General features: G+C 37.2%; 1 protein-coding gene across 4 annotated transcripts in view; it reads left to right on the top strand.

The window, feature by feature from the left end:
- Window positions 1-21,965, top strand: part of LOC106867556 (anoctamin-7) — an 88,376-nt gene that overhangs the window by 40,248 nt on the left and 26,163 nt on the right. For 2 of the 4 annotated variants that reach the window (XM_089361805.1, XM_089361803.1), the window contains 9 exons: window positions 1,545-1,884; window positions 3,572-3,592; window positions 9,016-9,069; window positions 10,563-10,657; window positions 11,567-11,688; window positions 12,862-12,933; window positions 13,260-13,415; window positions 17,468-17,504; window positions 19,827-19,936. In XM_089361805.1, the coding sequence (XP_089217931.1) occupies window positions 1,545-1,884; window positions 3,572-3,592; window positions 9,016-9,069; window positions 10,563-10,657; window positions 11,567-11,688; window positions 12,862-12,933; window positions 13,260-13,415; window positions 17,468-17,504; window positions 19,827-19,936 (1,007 nt within the window). The remainder of the gene's footprint in view (window positions 1-1,544; window positions 1,885-3,571; window positions 3,593-9,015; window positions 9,070-10,562; window positions 10,658-11,566; window positions 11,689-12,861; window positions 12,934-13,259; window positions 13,416-17,467; window positions 17,505-19,826; window positions 19,937-21,965) is intronic. The other 2 variants (XM_089361806.1, XM_089361804.1) reach the window with 1 other exon arrangement.

Here is a 21,965-nt window from a genome sequence, read left to right as displayed (position 1 = left end):
AAATGAGTTGTTTTCCATGAAATTCCGTATCGATATCCTAGAACACGGTGAGAATTTTTCAAATGAAGTTCGATTTATGAAAGAAGAGAAAGAAAAGTGTGGTGTGGCTGTCATTCATTCCCACGTGTAATACTTCATCATCGATCTACCCGATTTAATGATGTAGGCCGACTGAGGAAATATTTCTATCGTCATGGTCATCCCTATCATCATCATCATCATCATCACCAGTCCCGTATCAGCTTGCATGGGTTGACTGGGTCTTCTCCCTCTCTGTGTCTTGTCACTTGTTGCGGACAAACAGATGATGCATACTTCATCGAGGACTGACTTAGTATTTCTATCCTGGTCAGTTTGTTTGTCTGACTGATAGGATGAGCAGTCAGTTGGTTGAAGTTAATTCAACAAATCGTTAGGTTATTTGCATTACAGACAAAGTCATTTCAAGCGCCAGTCTGGGGGTACTGGTATCTGCCATGCTTGGATGATGCTTTTTACATGCTACCGGCATGGGAGCCAGTCAGTGGGTACTGGCATTGCCATGTTCGGATGGTGCTTTTTATGTGCCACCGGCATGGAGGCCAGTCTGGGGGTTCTGGCATTGGCCATATTTGGCTGGTGCTTTTTACGTGCCACTGGCATGGGGGCCAGTGTTACATATGCAAAAATAATTCTGTTGCCATATTGCCCATGACAAATTCAAGCTTATTATTCTTTAATAGATTCTGACTGTCTGAACTACTTCACTTATTTTTACGTCTGTAATGTTCACCTGCTGCAGTGTTGTTACCCATCCAGAAGAAATTGTTTCTGTGTTATTTGCTTATGAGGAATTTGGATGAGTAATTAGCCAATGCTGGTAATACTGATAATTAAGAGGAAGACAAAAATAGAAAAAAATGTGTGTCTCTTCAAAGTATTTCAATGAAATTTTGGAGTTCATTCTTCAACCATATTCACATTAAACATTAGACCTCCTTGTTTCTTCTTCATTTGTGCTTCCTCATTTATGCCGGTGCCTCTAATTGCTGACAAGACCAATTTTTGCGAGGAACGACTGGTCACAAGTGTCATATCTGATGGCTGGTAGAGGTCTTGTTTTGGGTTGTCAGGTCGTTCATTATAAATGTTAACTGTCTTTATTTCTTTTGTGATGTGACACCATTTTGTTCTGTCTTCTGCAAGTTACTCTCAAGATTTAGGGTTGATGTTGGTGCTCTTTACTGTCTCCATTTATCTTTGTAGTGTGGCATGGGGTAGCCACATGATCCCTTACTGGTACTGAGTTTGCTGTTGAGAATTTGAGATGGAATTCTGGTGCTATTCATCTGGTGGATGTGAACTGGCCATTTGAGGTGAAGTTTGATAATTATGGCTTCAGTGCTATTGGTTTAGGTCCATCCAAGGACAGCAAAGTCATTTCATTTGATGTTCATAAGTGATTGCATGAGTATATATATATATAGTAATTATTGTTGATGCTTGTTTATTATTTTAGATGAGTATTTTTTACTTACTTTTTCTGTTTTATTCTTCAAATTTAGGTTTGCTTTATTTACTAAAACATGAAGTGTATCATGATTCTTTTATCCTGCATGATGACATCGATGAACTGGAACAGAAAACAGTTGAAAGTCAGAAATCTTCAGAAGACAAAACATCCAGTGATACAAAAAGTGAATCGTATGGGCATGTCTGTGATTCTCGTCACACCATTTCTAAAAGATGGACAGTTTTCTGGAAGTTTCAACCGCTTTGGAAAATTCGAAATTATTTTGGGGAGAAAATAGCATTCTATTTTGCTTGGACTGGTATGCTAATGACTTCGCTATGGTTTCCAACTTTATTTGGAATTTTTATATTTTGTTATGGTCTGAACTTAAGGTAAGGCATCTTTGATAAAATCTTATTTATTCATTTGTTTGTTGATTTTTTTTTTCTTAACTAAAATGAATACATTGGAATTTTAACTCTGAATTTTTTATTCAGAATCCTAATTGCCACACCCTTGAAAATAATTTTAACAGCATCTCAGCAACTGTTTCTAATAATTAAACAGCTTTCTTAATTTCCATATTCTTAATTACTTTAGTCACTGCTTTCATACAACTGACTCCATTTTTGATCCTTTTCTGGGGTAGATTCTTTTCTGGAGTAGATTCTTTTCTGGGGTAGATTCTTTTCTGGGGTAGATTCTTTTCTGGGGTAGATTCTTTTCTGGGGTAGATTCTTTTCTGGGGTAGATTCTTTTCTGGGGTAGATTCTTTTCTGGGGTAGATTCTTTTCCCTATCTCATCCCTAATCTTTATTCAACAATCTCTCAGAGTGACACTTTATGCTTCTTTCTTTTTCTTGTAATTATATCCAAGAGTGTTGATATCATTTTGAATAATTTTCTTCTTAATGACGGTCTTGTTCATTTTGATACATTTTCTTGTTTTCAATGCGGGTGATGTGACTGACGTTCTTCTTGAACAACTGTCAGTTGACGCCTGCAACATAAGACAAGGATGTGGTGGTGGGTATTCTGGAGGAAGGACAAGGGAATAGTAAAGTTAGTGCAATACTTTGACAGGGTTGTCGACACTATAAGGGTAGCAATAAGAGGGGAGATGGCAGAGTCAGGTGGGCCTGAGTAACAGTGATACAAGGTCAGCTGGCTTTGAAGAATACCTGCTATTGTAGTAATGATAAGAATGGCAGAGTAGTGAGATAGCAGGTCTGCATACAACAGGTTGGGTTGAAGGGTGTTGCTTGTGAGCGACTTCATGTTAATCAGTCCTTTTTGTGAATGTAGCCCACAACGCAAATTTAGATGTTATTGAACAGTAAATATAGGTACTATTTTTACTAACGGTGGGTACTATTTTATAGCAAATGCAGGTACTACTTTATAACAAATGAAGGTACCATTATATAGTAAATGAAGGTACTAATACTTAATGGCAAACTGAGGTACTACTTTACTGTAAACATAAGTGGTACTTATAGAAATTGTAGGAACTACTCTAACCCTTTCATTACCAACCTGGCTGAAACCAGCTCTGGCTCTGAGTACAAATGTCTTGTTTTCATAAGTATTGATTTAAAATCTTCCACCAAACCTTAGTCGCAATTTATGTTCCTAACACTAGCTGAATGATAACCAAGTTATTTTACAAAATTCTTTGTTATATTTAAAGTAATTGAAAGAAACACAGAGCATCTCAAAATAAATACAGTAACGAAAGAGTTAAGGTAAATCTAAATACTACTTTATAGTCAATCAATTTATATCGTAAATATAAATGCTATCTTATAGTAAGTGCTGGTACGAGATTATAGTAAATGTATGTACTATTTTATGATAAATATAGATTCTAACTTATCAAAAATCTAGGAGCTGTTTTATAGTAAATATATGTACATTTTGTTATAAATTTAGGTGCTTTGCTATTACAAATGTAGGCTCTTTTTGTAATAAAAGTTATTTAAAAAAAAAAATACAGGAACAGATGAATTTCTTCTTCAACTGATTAAAGGCTCAAATAGGGTTAATTACTTAATGCACCAAATAATTTTTGTTCATCAGGTGTTCTCAGACTGATCTCTGGTAAGTTGATTTCTTTCAGGTCATGAAAATTAGTATTTAGTGATGTTTGATTCTCTCTCTTCCATTCCATTGCATGCTTTGTTGTAGTTTCCTTTGTTTGTTCTAGATAAATGTAGTAAATAACCTCACTCTATGCATATATGTGTGTATATATATATATATATATATAAAGATATGTGAGTTTTTGTGTATGAGAGTGTTTGTGGAGCATATATACACAATCGGGTTCTTTATAATAAGTCCAAGGGAAATTTTATAGTAAGTGAATTATATTACAATGAAATGACTTCAGAGAATAATTGGTAATAATTTAATTAACTCTTAGGAGGATAAATGGTGAAGCATGTTTGAAGTATCGGAGTGGAAGCTGCAAAGTCTCCAGTCTGACTTTCTGTTACCGCAACTATGAGCAAGAAACCTACTGTCTCGATCATTGATGGATGACCTGAGATTATAGTTGAGAGGAAAAGAGTAGTTGTAATATCTACATCAATTGAATGAGCAACAGTAAATTGAACAGATTCAGCTGTAGACGGTTTACAGAAAACTTCTTCCTTACTATTGTTGCCTTTCTTTCAGGCCTTCTTCTCTCTCAGTCTATTTCTCTCTATCAGTCTTTCCTCTCTATCAGTCTAATTCTTTCTCTATTAGTCTGTTTCTCTCTACTACTCTTTCCTCCCTATTAGCCTTTTTCTCTCGACTACTCTTTCCTCTGTTTCTCTCTACTACTCTTTCCTCCCTATTAGCCTTTTTCTCTCGACTACTCTTTCCTCTGTTTCTCTCTACTACCTTTTCCTCCCTATTAGCCTTTTTCTCTCTATTACTCTTTCCTCTCTATTAGTCTGTTTCTTTCCTCCCTTTTACTTACTTTCTCCTCAATAGCATGGACAGGAGCATTTCTGAAAATTTTGATATTTGCTTCTGAATTGTTTCAAGTAAAACAACAAAAACTACTACTGCTCAGCGCAGGCATGGCTTGCTTTGCAACCACGTGATTTTGGGTTCAATCCCAGTGCATGGCACCTTGGCTAAATCTCTTTTACTATAGCTCAGGACCGACCAATGCCTTATGAGTAAATTTGGTAGATGGGAACTGTGTCGAAGCCTATCAAATATATATATATAAATATATATATATATATATATATATATATATACATACATGTATGTATGACTGTGTGTTTGTGTTTGACCTGCCCTGCCTCTTGATGACTGGTGTTGGTTTGTTTACATCCCAAGCAGTTCAGCAAAAGAGACCAATAAAATATCAAACTTTAAAAAAAAAAAAAGATCATTCAATTCACTTTGTTCAGCTCAACCCACCAAGGCAGTGCTCCAGCATGGCCGCAGTCCAATGACTGAAAAAAGTAAAAGATAAAAGATACTACAACTGCCGCCGCCGCCATCGCCACTGCCTTTTGGGTTCAAATTTTGACACAAGACCAGCAATTCTGAAGGGTAGATTTGGTCAATGACATCACCCCCCCCCGATCCCACTACAGGACTGGTATTTCATTTTACTGAGCCCTGTGTCATGAGTAACTACTCAGGATATGCAATAGGCATTAATAAAGTAGTAACAACAAAAGGTCTCATATATATTTAATTCAAATTATGATGAACGTAAACAAACAAACAAAGTTTGCTTTTAGAAGCGTTGAGATGTCTTAGAAAGTTACAGAAGTGATTTTAAATTCTCAAACGCAGGATAATGCTAATAATATAGCCTGAACAGGATAAGCTACCCCTATTTTGCAGAAAAAAGTGTGGGCAGCCAGCTATCAGTATATGCATTATGTGTGTGTGTGTGTGTGTGTGTGTGTGTATCAGCATATGCATTATGAGTGTGTCTCTGTGTGTGTGTAAATATATATATATATATATATATATATATATATATATATATATAGAGTTATTAATATTTCTAAGTCTCTCTAAAGGAGACTACGGCAGCGGTACTGGAAATTAATAGTTATCGCCAAGCCAACATGGCAGTCCCAAAATTAGGACGAAAGCTGCCGTGAATTAGCTCCAAGAAGCCATCGCCTCTAGCTAGCTATGTGACACACGAAACCTGTGTCCTTTATAACCTTCGAACAGGGGAGGTCAGCAGTGTCCCCCTGCTGGTTTGGCATCTGCAGACTAGACTAGTTTCAGGGTGTTGCCCCTTGTCAATGCAGAGTAGCCAAGCCTTAGCCAGGCGGCGCTGCTGACCATCTGCTCGAAGGTTATTTATCTAATTTCAGTGGAATCTATCCACTGGTTTTCAGAAATAGAGTTATTAATATTTCTAAGTCTCTCTAAAGGAGACTACGGCAGCGGTACTGGAAATTAATAGTTATCGCCAAGCCAACATGGCAGTCCCAAAATTAGGACGAAAGCTGCCGTGAATTAGCTCCAAGAAGCCATCGCCTCTAGCTAGCTATGTGACACACGAAACCTGTGTCCTTTATAACCTTCGAACAGATTTTATATATAGATAGATAGATAGATAGATAGATAGATAGATAGATAGATACATACATACATACAGACAGACAGACAGACAGAAATATGTGTACTTATATATGATATATGCATAAATAAGCATATATATATAAGCATCTATCAGAATGAAATGAAATACAAGTCAAATGGGTTGCAAAAACATCTTGATAAACATATTTATGTAAACAAACATAAGCACTGATATATTTTCAATATGGTAAATATACACATATGTAATCTTATACAGCTGTATTTGTACACACCCACATATATGTATCTAGATTCACTATTATTAATTTAGATCCTCACATGACGCAAATGTCTCTGATAATTAGTTTAGCCATTAGAATCAAATGATGCAATGCACCTGCGCACATTGCACACACTTTAAGCGATAATTTTGACACTGAGCAAAAGGCAGAAATCTTTCTGTTTTTCTGACACCAGATTTAATGTATGTTGGATTTTTCACCCACTGCACATTGTCAGACAACAGTCACGTGTAACTGTATATACATGCATACATTTTTCTCTTTGAAAATCTAAGAGAAAGAGGGTAACTCTAGATAACTGCTTTGAAACCACTGGCTTTATACCTAGATTATAAATTCACAATTAATGCAATTAATAACAAGAGCACTCAGAGAGCGCAAACCTCTGCCAAGGCCACACCAATGGTCCTCACAACGATTAGCCAAAGATGATTTTTAAAATGAGAATATCTGAAATAAACCCAAGTGCTCTCAAAAATGAGAATACTGAAAATGAACCCAACTGCTCTCAAAAATTAAGTTAAAAAAATGGAAAAATAATCCAGAATGCTTGTCTGGTATCAGATCAATCCCAAAATCTAATCAGTTTGTGCTAGTCATGAAGCCAAACATCCCTGAAAGTTTCATCCGAATCCATCCAGCAGTTCTTGAGATATCTTGTCCATGGACAAACAAACAAACAAACATGACTGAAAACAATAACTCTGCCTTTCGCTAAGGTAGAGGTAATTAATGCACTTGATTTTGTGAGTAAATGCCCAAGTGAAAGAATTCTTGATTACAAATTGGAGAGCTGTGGTTGAGAACTGATGGTACAGAGACAAGAGAGGACAAGTAATAAACATTATCGAAGCTCCTCCACTGGAAGACAGAGATTCCTTCTGAAGAAAAGTTTGGAGCAAAGAGAAGGAATTGAATCAGGATGTTCAGTGGCTGCAAGGAAGAAATGCAGAGAATTCTTTGCCTCTGCTTTACGCCAAGAGATACAGTATCAATGGTGAAACTCTTGCGACTGTAATTCAAAAGACATCAAGGACGGTTGGGTGGGGGTCAGTTTTATGGGGATGGCATCTTTGGGTCTGCTGTATAAGCCTGTTTTGGAGTGGAGGGGTGGGACACACTCTTGCTACACGACTGTGTGTGGTGTGTGGGAGTTGTATGTGTGTATTAATGTCTTGGCATCATGTGGTAATTGCAAACAAGCATCACCATCTTACAGGCATAGCCCTTCATTTCTGATCTCCCATAAAGCATGTATGTCTCACTATGAGGAAATATTACTGTGCTTGGAAACAGGCGAGGGTTGGTGACAGGAAGAGTATTTAGCCACAAAAAATCTGCCTCAGTGAATTCCATTCAATTGATGTGAGTGCGGAAAGTGGACTTTAAAAAGATGATGATGATGATGATGATGATGATGATGATGATGATATTATGTATATGTACATCTAAATATATATGAATATCTATCTATCTATCTATCTATCTATCCATCTATCTATCTATCTATCTATCTATCTATCTATCTGTATGTATGTACATGTGTGTATGTGTGTGTGTGTGTGTGTGTGTGTGTGTGTGTGTGTACTGAAATGGAAAGTAAAAAAAAAATTGTGCCTGAGTCTAACATCAAAACATTACCCATTTATGGAATTATTCTTTGAATTCCATGTATCAAATATTAGCAACTTCATAATGAATTCATTTACTTTTTATATTTAACTCTGAATATTCCTTTTTTAACTTAGAAATATTTATTCTTCTTGCCACTATAATCCTTGCCTATATGAGGCAGCATGTTCTTGAGTTCCATATATTTTCTATCAGATTGTAAAAGCGAGACGCCTTAGCTTTGAATTCTTTAGATATAAACAGAAAAACCATATTTCTTTAATTATAAGATCTTTGAAAATAATATCAAAGGATTTCTCTTTCATTATACTTGCATCGTGTAATAGGAATGCTGTTTTGATTTTACAATTGAAATAAATATATTCAATCATTGGAATCAGTGTTTTCTCCTTTTCTCTACATATCTTGGCATGCACAAACTCTTTGTGTTTTTATTACTGGGTAACATGTTTTTTTTAAACTTTTGATTTTGAAAATTCTTATTGCCTTTTATGTTTTTTTTCTTTTAATAAATAAATGTCTGAATAATAATGATTTATAACATTGGCAATAGGCTGAAGAAGGTCCCATTTCTTGACTGGTACATATTTAATTGATTGCAGAAGGATTAACAGCTTGAGTTGAAACGACATTTGTGCAATGGACATGTGTATGCATTTGTGTACACACACACACACACTCACACAAACACACACATACTTACACACACACACAAACAAACAAACATGAATTGTTGAAACAGAAGGCAAGATAGCAATGTGTTAAATGGTGCATGGCATCACCAGTGCTCTTTTATTTTTATCCCAAAAGTGATAGATGGCAAAAATTTCTCACTATTTCTGACTTTCTGTTCATTGTTGGACAATATATGATATGATGCTTCTCAACTAAACATAAGCTTCATCAATTTGAACATTTGTTGTATAAAGTGACTCCATAAGAAAGAGTGTGAGATAAATCTCTAGTTTAAGTTGAACAGAAAATAATCATCTAATTAATTTTTATCTAATTATGAATAATTTTCTTTTTCAGTATTGGCCTCACTAACAGCAGTGGTTTTTATAACGAAACATCAACAATTGACCAGTAAGTAGACTTTGAGAATTGTTGAGGTTGTTATTACTGTCTTTGCACTCGCAGTTCCATCTCAATCACCCTCACCAGCAGCAGCTGATGGGAATAACAGGAGGAGAGTATTAATTGCTGCCTAGCTTTTGTTCAGTGCACATCCCGGCTTGATTTCATTGTGCCTTGTCTTGAATTTTCTATGGGGTGAAAAATAGTTTCAGCTTATGAGCATTTCAGGTGATGAATGGCCCAAAGGAATGAATTGAATTCGTAAACTGAGGTTCCACTATATTTGAGGTCCCTGGATGAGACTTGGAACAACTTATGTAAAACAACAACAACAACAATTACAGCAACAACACCACAGTATCAGAGACTAATAATAATTACAATGTCGGGAGCATGGGTGGGATGATTTTTGAAATTTTGGACATTTGCATATTGTTATAGAGGAAATTATTGTGCATCTTGGTGGCCCTTGTTAGACCCTTTTATTTCAAGTTATGAAGGGAGTTTGTTGTTAACCAGGCAGTTGAGATGTTATGTTCCTTGTCGTGGAGTATAACATGGCTCAGTGGTTAGGGTATTTGGCTCATGGTTATAATGTCGTGAGTTCCATTCCCAGTGGCATGTTGTGTCCTTGAGCAAGACACTTCATTTCCTACTGTTCCAGTCCATTCAGTTGGCAAGAATTAGTTGTACCTGTAATTCAAAAGGGCCAGCCTTGTCACATTCTGTGTCATGCTAAATCTCCTTGAGGACTACTTTAAGGATATTTATGTCTGTGGAATGCTCAGCCACTTGCACATTAATTTCGTGAGCAGGCTGTTCCATTGATTGGATCAACTGGAAGCCTCAGTGTTGTGACTGACAGAATGCCAGTTAACGCAAAGTCTGAGCTCGTCATCATGTTGTTAGATACTCATTGCCTTACCTCTCCTCTCATTGTACTGTTTTCCTCTCAAATTCAGCATTATCAATCCCAAACTTGTCAACATCAATATAAAATTCGTCAGTGTCAGACTCAATTTCTTTATCATCAAAATCCAATTACATTGTCATCAACTTTAATTTTATGACATCGTTAGAAAGACCTGTGTCTCATATCAGTTTGCAAGCTGTCACCCTGTATTTTATATACAGCAAGCCGCTGAATAGCACAACCAATCATTGAATGATGACGGGAATATCATAAGAGGGACCTGTCTTTCATGTTTGTTCACGGTGCCTCCTTTTCTGTCTCTGTTGTTGAAGAGGTGATAACTACTCTGAAAAGCATGTATCCCAGTCTGGTTAGGGAATGCTGTGAACTGACTCTGTGTATTTACACCTATTTGTCTACAGCGAGAAATTTTCTCCATCACAAAATACAGCCAATGGCTTTTCTTGCAGGCTTGAATATGCTTCAAGTATATTTTGAACTGGGAACAAGGTTGAAATGATAATGATGTCCAAATATTTTGACCTATGTTTGGGTGAATTTTAGATTTTTTTCCTTTTTCACATTTCAGGATTAAAAGGACTATGAATGATGTCCTACTGGTGATCAGGGAATCTTTTGATAATAATATAACCCCTTACTTTGCCTTAATCATCTGTTTGTGGGGTAAGTATAAATATTTCTGATTATATGGAAGAGATATGCATTCCTAATAAATAGTTAATTAATAATGATTTCAAATTTTGGCACAAGGCCAGCAATTTAGGTGGAGGGGGTGGTAAGTAAATTACATTGACCCCAGTACTCAACTGGTACTTAATTTATTGACCCTGAAAGGATGAAAGGCAAATGTGACCTTGGCAGAATTTGAACTCAAGGTGTTAAAATGGACGAAATACAGCTAAACATTTTGCCTGGCATGCTAACAATTCTTTCAACTCAATGTCTTGAATGAATAATTAATATTAATTAATCTTAATTAATCTAACGAAAAGGATTTACAGTATTTTGTTCATTCTCTCCAACAATCTGAATTATAATTCTGCCCCAAGGTTTATCTTCATTTTCATCCTTTGGGAGTCTTTATACACTATATTCAGTGGTTGCCAGGAGACTAATGGGGCCCACCCGCAACTACAAGGGGGCCCACCCGCAACTACAAGGGGGCCCACCCGCAACTACAGTGCTATCATTTAATTTTTTTTCTGTTAAAAGTATTCTTTTCAACCGTCTACAAACACAGCCAGGCTGAAATAATTAATGCATTCTTCCAGGAGTGAATAAAAAATTCCCAAACTTGAGGGGATGGGTTCCTTAGATGCTAACATGGGCCCCCCCCATATATGGATTCTAATGGCAGAGGGACCCACTTGCCATCAGGCAAGCTGGCAACCTGGTCAGTCCGCCACTGATTATATAATAAAAAGACTATTTTGATGGCTTAGTGTCAACTTTTGTGGAATAATTGTTGGTTTCAGAAAGAAAGAAAAAAAAGAAATATTTAGAAATATTTAGGTACAGATTTAAAATCTGAATTGAAGTGTCCTACACTCTCTTTTTCTTATTAAATTCCAGGCACGATATTTATGGAAGCATGGAAGAGAAAGTCTTGTGAGTTGGCCCACCAGTGGGACGTTCATAACTATGAATTTCTTGAACCCAACAGACCGGAATTCAATGCACCAAAAATATATCAAGTAAGTTTCTAAAATGGTAATTATTTCTCTTTTATTGAAAAAAAAACCATCCTCATCATTGCGTTCACTAGCCTGGCAAACCTCCTCCTGCATGTGTGAAAATATACGACTTCTTAAAATGCCTGTTCTTTTTTTTTTTTTAAAGGTATTCGAATTGTGGCCATTCCACCCTTTAAAAGCAATCCGTTCGTGACTCCCTTGTTTTTCAAATGAATTCCAAACCTTACCACCCTGTCTTCTTTAAAATGTTCCAACCGTGACCATCCCATCTTTTAAACAATTTTTCAACGTTAACCATGACGTTTTTACGTGAAAATCTCCCTTTTTGTTGCACTTTTCGAAAAAAAAAAAAAAAAAGAAAAAGCAAATGGACACATTGAATAATGTGGTCCAGGGTCCATTATTTGACATTTTGAAAAAATTTAGTGGTCAATGATCAATTGCTTTTAGTCACGAGTCTGTTAGATGAGAACTAACTTTGGACTTTTGGGCTAAATAACAATGTAATAACTGACGCTAGATCCGTGTATGTATGCGTGTGTGCCCGCGCGTGCTCTCTTATATATTGAAGAATGTATGAAGGGCGATCTCTTGAAGTGTGAATATCACATTTTCACGGGTCGTACTTGTTGACGAATAATTTCATTCTATTCTACACTTTATTATTTTACATTCTCTATGTTATAGTGCATCTGAGCACTGTAAACAACAATTTCTTTCATATATATATATATATATATATATATATATATATATATATATATATATATATATCAGCGATTTTCAATTTCTGTAAATTTACTGTTATGTGCACAAGGGGAACAACTCTTGATAATCTTCGGGGAATTAACTCCATCTTAAACTTTTTTTTTTCTTCGATTTGCTTCGGAAACTATTCTTTCATTATTTTAATCATATGATTACTTTAGGGCGGCGCGCTGGTAGAATCTTTAGCCCGCCATAGAAAATCTGCCTAAGCAAGTTATGTCTGATCTATGTAAGCTAAGAAGATTAGACATTAAAACAATGATGATGATGATGATGATGATAGTTCATGGCTTCTAAATCCTTCCTTAGATGTTTAGCTTTAAATCAAGATTAATTACAGATAAATACTTGGTTTACTTTAAATCTAAATGTTTATAATTTTTTACTTTCATGTTATTCACCAAGAAATTCTACTATTACCCAATGTGGGATCGATTCTTCAAATATCTGTGCTCAGGGTCAGTGGTTCTTTTTATGGTAAGTAAAACCAGCTTAAATCATATTTCTAATTCTGTTGATTAGTGTGTGCACGTGCTTGTGCATCTAGCAGGTGTCTTGCATTTATATTTAGGCATTTTTAACTTTAAATGAATTGTGTTTTCTAGCATACAAATCGCCATTGTATACAGTAGGAGTGGCTGTGTAGTAAGTCCGCTGCCCTAACCACTGGGCCATTGTGCCTCCACCTATATATCTATATCCTGTGCTTATATGCTTCCTTGCTTGTATTTATAGCTATCTTTTTTCTGTATGAAGGGAATACTTACTGTCCAAGATCATAGTGATATTTTGTTTCATTTCAGGTGTGTTTGGTCGGAGCCAGCGTCATTGGTGTGATTGTGTACCGTGTTATCATGTCAATCGAATACAGTGACAATGTGACAGAAATCGAAGGCTTCATGATAACCACCATTGCATCATCCTTCCTCAATGCTGTTTCCATTCTTCTGCTGGGAACTGTAAGGACTTTTCGATAATATTACACTCTGAAGGAAATGTTAGAGATACTCTCATAATCATTGAATGATCATTGAATAACTATGCAATACTGAAACAGAAATAGCTAATGTAATTAAGCATCATATATGTATATATGTATATATATATATATAAAAGTTCATAGTTCAATTTTCTGATGTCGTAGAAACAAGAGCATAAGTCCTTAGGTGTACTCTTGTCTCTACAACTTCGGAGAGTTGAACTATGAACTTTTACACTTCTTTTTTCTTCTTTCTCTCCATCTCCTTATTCTTTTACTCCCTTCCTTTATTTCATCATCTCATTAATATAAACCATTTTCATTTTCCTTATTTTTTCCCTATTTGTCTCTGATGACAGAATATCTCATACTCAGGGATATCCCAGAAACAGCTGTAAGATTTTGAATTTCTTCCTCTAATAATATTGTATACGACTTGGAGATGTTTGCCTTGCCTTAGTGTTTGCTGTCCTGTTTAACAATTATATATCTGCTGCATCAGAAATCTGCAATGGCTCTATAACTACTGTCTCAGCTATAACCTTTGAGCTCTAAAAATCCGTACCTAATCATATATATCACTTTGTGTATATATATATATATATATATATATATATATATATATATATGTATGTATGTATGTGTGAATGGATGGATGGATGGATGGATGTGTGTTGCGTTACTATTTCTGTATCATGACCTGATGGGATAGCTGTAAATAAGTGTCACCATTATACAAGCAGTGTCCTTCATTTTCAGTCTTCCATGATAACACATGCCTGGGCTTAGGAAATTTGCCTCAATGTATTCTATCTGACCCATACAAGCATGAGAGATTAAGTTGATGCAATTATATATATATATATATCATCATCATCATCATCATCGTTTAATGTCCGCTTTCCATGCTAGCATGGGTTGGACGATTTGACTGAGGACTGGTGAAACCGGATGGTAACACCAGGCTCCAGTCTAATTTGGCAGAGTTTCTACAGCTGGATGCCCTTCCTAACGCCAACCACTCAGAGAGTGTAGTGGGTGCTTTTACGTGTCACCCGCACAAAAACGGCCACGCTCGTAATGGTGTCTTTTATGTGCCACCCGCACAAGCCAGTCCAGGGGCACTGGCAACGATCTCGCTCAAAAATCCTACGGGAGCCAGTCAGGCGGTACTGGCAACGGCCACGCTCAAAATGGTGCATCTCATGTGTCACCCGCACAAGAACCAGTCCAGGGGCACTGGCAACGATCTTACTTGGCTTGCCGGGTCTTCTCACGCACAGCACATTTCCAAAGGTCTCGGTCAGTAGTCATCGCCTCGGTGAGGCCCAATGTACGAAGGTCTTGCCTCACCACCTCAGCCCAGGTCTTCCTGGGCCTACCTCTTCCACAGGTTCCCTCAACTGTTAGGGTGTGGCACTTTTTCACGCAGCTATCCTCCTCCATTCTCACCACATGTCCATACCAGCGCAATCGTCTCTCTTGCACACCACAACTGATGCTTCTAATGTTCAGCTTTTCTCTCAAGATACTTACACTCTGACGGGTATTCACATTGACATTACACATCCAACGGAGCATACTGGCTTCATTCCTTGCGAGCTTACGTATGTCCTCAGCAGTTACAGCCCATGTTTCACTGCCATGTAGCTTGGCTGTTCGTACGCATGCGTCATACAGTCTGCCTTTTACTCTGAGTGAGAGTCCCTTTGTCGCCAGCAGGGGTAAGAGCTCTCTAAACTTTGCCCAGGCTATTCTTATTCTAGCAGCTACACTTTCAGTGCACCCACCCCCACTACTAACTTGGTCGCCCAGATAGCGGAAGCTATCGACTACCTCTAGTTTTTCACCCTGGAATGAGATAGAAGTTGTTTCCTGTTTGTTTACAGTCTTTATTGCACCTGAACATCTGCCACAAACAAAAACTAACTTGCTAGTTAACCTGCCTTTGATGTTGCTGCACCTCTTATGTGTCCATAGCTTGCACCGGGTACATCTTATAGAGTTACTACCTACTCCTTTTCTACATACTGAGCAGGGCCATCTACCTGAAGGGGTTTGTGTTTTATCTACCTTCCTACTTATTAGGATTTTGGTTTTAGCTAGGTTGACTCTAAGGCCCTTCAATTCTAGACCTTGCTTCCACACCTGAAACTTCTCCTCTAGTTCTGATAGTGACTCCGCAATTAGGGCAAGGTCATCAGCATAGAGGAGCTCCCAGGGGCAACCTGTCTTGAACTCCTCTGTGATTGCCTGGAGGACTATGATAAATAAGAGGGGGCTGAGGACGGAACCTTGGTGGACCCCTACCTCTACCCGGAATTCATTGCTGTACTCATTTCCAACCCTCACCTTACTGGCAGCATCTCTGTACATGGCTCGCACAGCTCTCACTAACCATTCTTCTATCCCAAGTTTCCTCATTGACCACCAGATAAGGGATCGGGGGACCCTGTCAAAGGCTTTCTCCATGTCAACGAAAGCCAGGTACAGAGGTTTATCCTTAGCTAGGTATTTCTCCTGCAACTGTCTCACTAGAAATAAGGCATCAGTAGTGCTTTTACCTGGCACGAACCCAAACTGCATCTCATCTAAATTGATTCGCTCCCTAATTAGTTGGGCTATGACCCTCTCTGTAACTTTCATAACCTGATCTAACAGCTTGATGCCTCTGTAATTATTTGTATCTAAAGCGTCACCTTTACCTTTGTAGCAGTTGACTATGATGCTGCTACACCAGTCATTGGGTATGACTCCTTCGTGTATCACCTGGTTTGTAATACGGGTGACTAGGCTATAGCCAACACTGCCAGATATTTTGAGCATCTCTGCAGTGATTCCTGATGGGCCGGGGGCTTTCCCGGTCTTCATACTCTTAATTGCTTTATCTACCCTGGTACTATCAACTCGGATAGCTGGTCCCTCTATTGGGTCGACATACGGCAGGCTCTCTTTCTCCCATTCATTCTCTTTATTAAGCAATCTATCGTAGTGGCATCTCCAGACCTCTTTCTTTGCATCCTCATTTAGTGCAAGCGTACCATCATCCATGCGAACACATTTCTCTCCTACAACATCACTATTCTCTCTCCTACACTGTCTTGCAACACGAAATACCTCGAGTCTTTGGTCCTCACGGCGCAGAACATTGGCAAATCTTTCCTTATCTGCTTCCCCTCTGGCTAAATAAACCTGTCGCCTAGCCTCCCTTCTGGCACATTGGTACAATTCCCTGCTACCACCGTTCTTCCAGTCCTTCCAAGCCTGTTTCTTTTGTCTAATAGCCCTGTCTACCGCCTTGTTCCACCACCACGTTACTCTGGGTCGGGAGGGGACCTTACACCACCCACAAATCTGGTCGGTGGCTTTCAACAGGTTGTCCCGCAGAAATCTCCAATTGTCTTCCACGTTGTATATATATATATATATATATATATATATATATATAAAGAATATGAGAGGTTTAGTTCACTGGTGATGTAAACGAATAAGTACACTGGTATGAATAGGAATAAGTGCTATAGTCGGTTGACCATTAGGTTCCAAGATCACAGCTAAGGCTGGATCTAGGGATCCATGTTAGGGTTCCGTTATAGCACATATATATCATATTAGAGAAAAAAATCAAGGCAGAATGAATATTCTTTCATTCTTATACTTGTTTCAGTCATTTGACTGTGGCCATGCTGGAACAATTTAACTAGAGTAAAGTGAACGACTTTAAATTCACCTTTCCCTAATTAAATTATTCTAAATGACTTGAGATACTTGTTCTGCCTTGGTTTTGCTTTTTCTTCTAATATAACACACACACACACACGCACACACATATGATGTGAGATTTATAAAAAGATAATAATATAGAAATAGTAATTTGAAAAAAAAAATATGATAATCTAAATTGTGAGGCATCTATAATTTTTCAACATTAAGGAGAATAAATTATTTAATTTAACTGCTTAATTTTTAAATGGCTTACTCTATTTTTGAAGAATTCACTGAAAATTACTTAAACTTTAATTTCTTTTCCAGGTTTACACAAAGTTGGCCAACAAACTCACGTGTTGGGGTTCGTATTATATTCTATAATTTTTAAATTGGTTAATTGATAGATTCTTTATTATTATTCCAGACAGGTTAATTTCCTACTCATAGCTCTATCATGCAATGTTTATCATGTGGTGGGTGGGGCTAAATTTGATCACATGATCAGTAATGTAATGTTTATCATATAGTAGGTGGAGCTAAATTTGGCCATGTGATGCATATAAATCAATCATGTAATATTTATCTTGCAGTGGGTGGAGCTAAATTTGTCCTGTGATGCATATAAATCAATCGTGTTGTGGGTGGAGCTAAATTTGGTTACATGGTGCATATCAATCAGTAATGTAATGCTTATAATAAGGTGGGTGGAACTAAATTTGGCCATGTGATGCATATAGCTCCATTTTGTAATGTTTATCATGTGCTGGGTGGGACTAAATTTGATCAAGTGATGCATATAGATCAATGATGTAATGTCCATCATGTGGTAGGTGGAGTCAAGTTTGGTCACATGTGTAGAGTGCCATCTTTAGGCATGGGGAAACTGGGCAGTGACCTGAGGGCTCCATGGACCTAGGGTCTCAATGGTAATTTCTGTAAGCTTTGCTTTTATGTGTAGGGGCTCCAGTGCATTGTCTTGCCTGGGGGCCTCAAAGGCGGTTACAATGGCCTTGATGGTACATGTGGATCGGTAGTGTAATGTCCATCATATGGTGGGTGGGACTAAATTTAGTCACATGACACATGTAGATTAATAGTGTAAAGTCCATCATATGATGAGTGAGGTAAATTTGGTGGAGGTAAATTTGATCACATGATCAGTAGTGTAATACCTATCATGTAGTGTGGGTGGTGCTACATTTTGTCACCTGGTGTACATATAAATCTGTTGTATAATGTCAGTCATGTGGTAGATGGAGCTATATTTTGTCACATGCATCATATTCACCAGTTGTATGTATTGATATTTCTATCTTTACTGAATATGTTACCTTTTAATTCTTCTTTATTTAACACTTCTCTCTTTCTCTCTGTGTTTATACACACACATACATATGTATACACACACACACACACACACACACACATACATACATACATACATACATACATACATACATATATGTATAAGTTGTTGATAACACTTAGAAGAGAAGCTTTTGGCTTTAAGGTTATCACAAAGGACTTGGTTGTAGGCCCAACCTTCTGAGTTCTTTTACAAGGCTTAGAAAAACTGAAGGACCACTGCAATAAGTGAGTGAATCTGGGAGGGTAATATGTTGAATAAAATCATAATTAACTGATCTTCCTGTATTTTCTTTAACCTAAAGCTAGGAACTTTCCAGCACGCCTACATATATAGACAAAATAAATAGTGAAAGACTTAGAATATATTTGCACTTTAAAAGCATCTTAGTTGTGTAATCCATTTAATGTATGTATAATATTAACCCAGATTTGTCAAGAGGCAGGTTTTATACCTTAATCCCCTGGCCGACACACCTCTGCATTTGTCTCGTCACCAGACCTCCATAATTGTCTTCTGTATTAGACAAATTATTTCATGCCCAAGTATGTCATACTTTCTAAAACAATGAAATGATTTATTAAAAGGCTAAGCAGCATTACTATTCCTTATCTCGTACAAACTAGTTCCTTTAATAGTATTTAAAACAATATTATATTGTTGACATGCAAGTGGTTGACATGCATTTATAGATATGCAAATGGCCAACTGGATGTACCCTGTGGGCTTTCACTGGCTGTTATTTTATTATTTTATTATTAGATAAGGCAGTGAGCTGGTAAACTGTTTTGTGCTATTTCTTCCAGCTCTATACAATCTAAGTTCAAATCTTGCTGAGCTCATCTTTTATCTTTTACTTGTTCCAGTCATTAGACTGTGGCCATGCTGGGGCACCGCCTTGAATTTTTAGTTGAATGGATCGATCCCAGTACTTAGTTTTTAAACCTGATTCTATCGGTCTATTTTGGTGAACTGCTAAGTTACAGGGATGTAAACACACCAACACCGGTTGTCAAGTAGTGATGTGGGGACAAACACACACACCACACACACACACATACAATGGGCATTAACTTCACAAGCAGGCTGTTCTATTGATTGGGTCAGCTGGGACACAAAACTTGATCTGCGTTATCAGACAATTAAATTGTTTTACTTCCATGTCTTCTCCCATCAAACACACAAACTGTTACACTCCACTCATGTCTTCTATCCTCAAACATGTTGATTATTTTACGTCCATCATGTTTCATTAAACAAACTGGTTTCATGAGATTATTTGACTAATGTCTTCTTTTTTTTCTTCTCTCCTTGTAGAAAACCATCGGACCAAGTCTAGTTTTGATGATGCTCTCATCATCAAACTGTTTGCTTTCCATTTTGTCAACTCTTACAGTTCATGTTTTTACATAGCATTTATTAGAGGGGTAAGTATTTTGGTTACCATGGTAAAATTATCTGTTAATATAGGGATATGACCATCTATTGTTGATACAATATGGTTACTACAGTTCTATATTTAAGAGATGAGGAATTATTTACATTATTTAGAATATTTACATTTGATATTTCCAAGTTTGATTCTAGGAAGTGACCTGAATAACAAGATGAGGACAAATATCCATCAAATGTAAATAATGTAAATAATATGGTTACTATTGTAATTAGTCAGGAGGTGAAGAGGGGTGGCTGTAATCTACTACTGGGTCATATCACATATTCTATTGCTAAATTACAAATGGTAGTACAATATCTACTACCAGTATAATATGTATTTTGTGATTGAATTTGGTAGGCAGAAGTTACTGCCGTGTGTGTTTATGTGTGTGTGTGTGCTTGTGCCTCGCCAAGAGAGAGAGAGAGAGAGAGAGAGAGAGAGAGAGAGCTATAGAAACTTTGCCAGTCCAGATTGAGCCTGGTGCAGCCTCTGGCTCACCAGTCCTCAGTCAAACCGTCCAACCCATGCTAGGATGGAAAGCAGACGTTAAACGATAATGATGATGATGGATGCCCTTCCTAATGCCCACCACGCTACACAGTGTACCAGATGCTTTTTTACATGGCACTAGCCCAGGTGTTTTTTATGAGGAACCAGCACAGTTGCATTTACAAGACACTAGCGCAGGTGCTTTTCACATGGCACCAACACCTGCAGGGTCGCCTAGTAGCTTGCAAGACAAAGACCTCTTAAATGAGAGAAAGAGTGGAAGCATAGGAAGTGACTCCCTCCCTCGTTGTTGCAATAAAACTGTGTAGACAAGACAACTGTTTGTAAACCCATCTCATTCATACTAAACATGGGAAATATAATGTATATCAATGAAGATTAAAAAATACAAAATGCACATCTACATTGCTGTACTGAATAACTTTCTCAAAGATCTAATACAAATATATATTTATGTAAGAGTCTGCTTATGTGTTCTTTCATAATCAGTTTGTAATGTTTAGGAAATAAATTCAGAAATGAAGTGTCACCGAGAGGATTAACCATTGAGAAATATTTTAGGTCAGACTAACTTTATTTTAAAAGAAAAGTGACAATTACAGAATTAAAGTCGGTGAGAGGAAGCTGTTAGTTAAGAGAATGCCAAAATGTCTGCAAGTAATGTCCACCAAGTTTACAACTGGCTGTTAAAACATTATCTTTAAATGCTATCATGTGTTGTTACACAAGTTTATATTGTTGCTGTGAATATATTTTAACGATGGTGGTAATGATGGTGGTGGTGGTGGTGGTGGTGGTGGTGGTGGTGGTGGTGGCTATCTTAATTTTTTTTCCCCTCCCTAACATTTTAAGGTTTACTTACCTTTAAAAGCAACCAAAATACTAATGTCTAAAAAAAGAAAAAATAAATAGAAAAAACTAATAAATATTGTTGTCATGTTCCTTCGTCAAACAGCGGAAACTCTGGGAAATACATTTCTTTTAGTTTTAATCCAGCAAAATGCTGGTCTTGCAGGATATATATATATGTGTGTGTGATTGTGTACACACACACACAAATATTAATAAGAATAAAGAGTATGGAGACTTGTACAGCCACAAAATATACTTTACAGTTATAAACAGCATATTATAATGACCTACACATGTTTCCGCTGCAGCGACTACTCACTGTTGCGAATGCAACCTTACATTATTGTCGGTGCAGCTTCATTCGGGTCCGTCCATTTGGTCATCCTCGAAGTGAACAGATTGAAACAGATTTCTGTTAGTGTTCTGTGAGAGGTGGGGGTCGTTATTTATAGGCATGTGCTACTGACTTCACACACACACACACACACATCACAGGCAGGTACACAAACACACACACACACATTGTGCGTTGGCAAAAGGAATTATTGGTTTCACCAATATAATTCTCCTTGTATTCGGGGCAAGTAATGCAGTTATATGAGGTTTTGTGTCTTGCAGTTCATATTTGCATTTACTTTGAATAAGAATCCACTCTT

Source organism: Octopus bimaculoides, chromosome 13, assembly GCF_046866305.1.
Source record: "Octopus bimaculoides isolate indiv1 chromosome 13, ASM4686630v1, whole genome shotgun sequence".
In the NCBI taxonomy this organism is placed as follows: Eukaryota; Metazoa; Mollusca; class Cephalopoda; order Octopoda; family Octopodidae; genus Octopus; species Octopus bimaculoides.
This window is presented reverse-complemented; position numbering and strand designations above follow the sequence as displayed.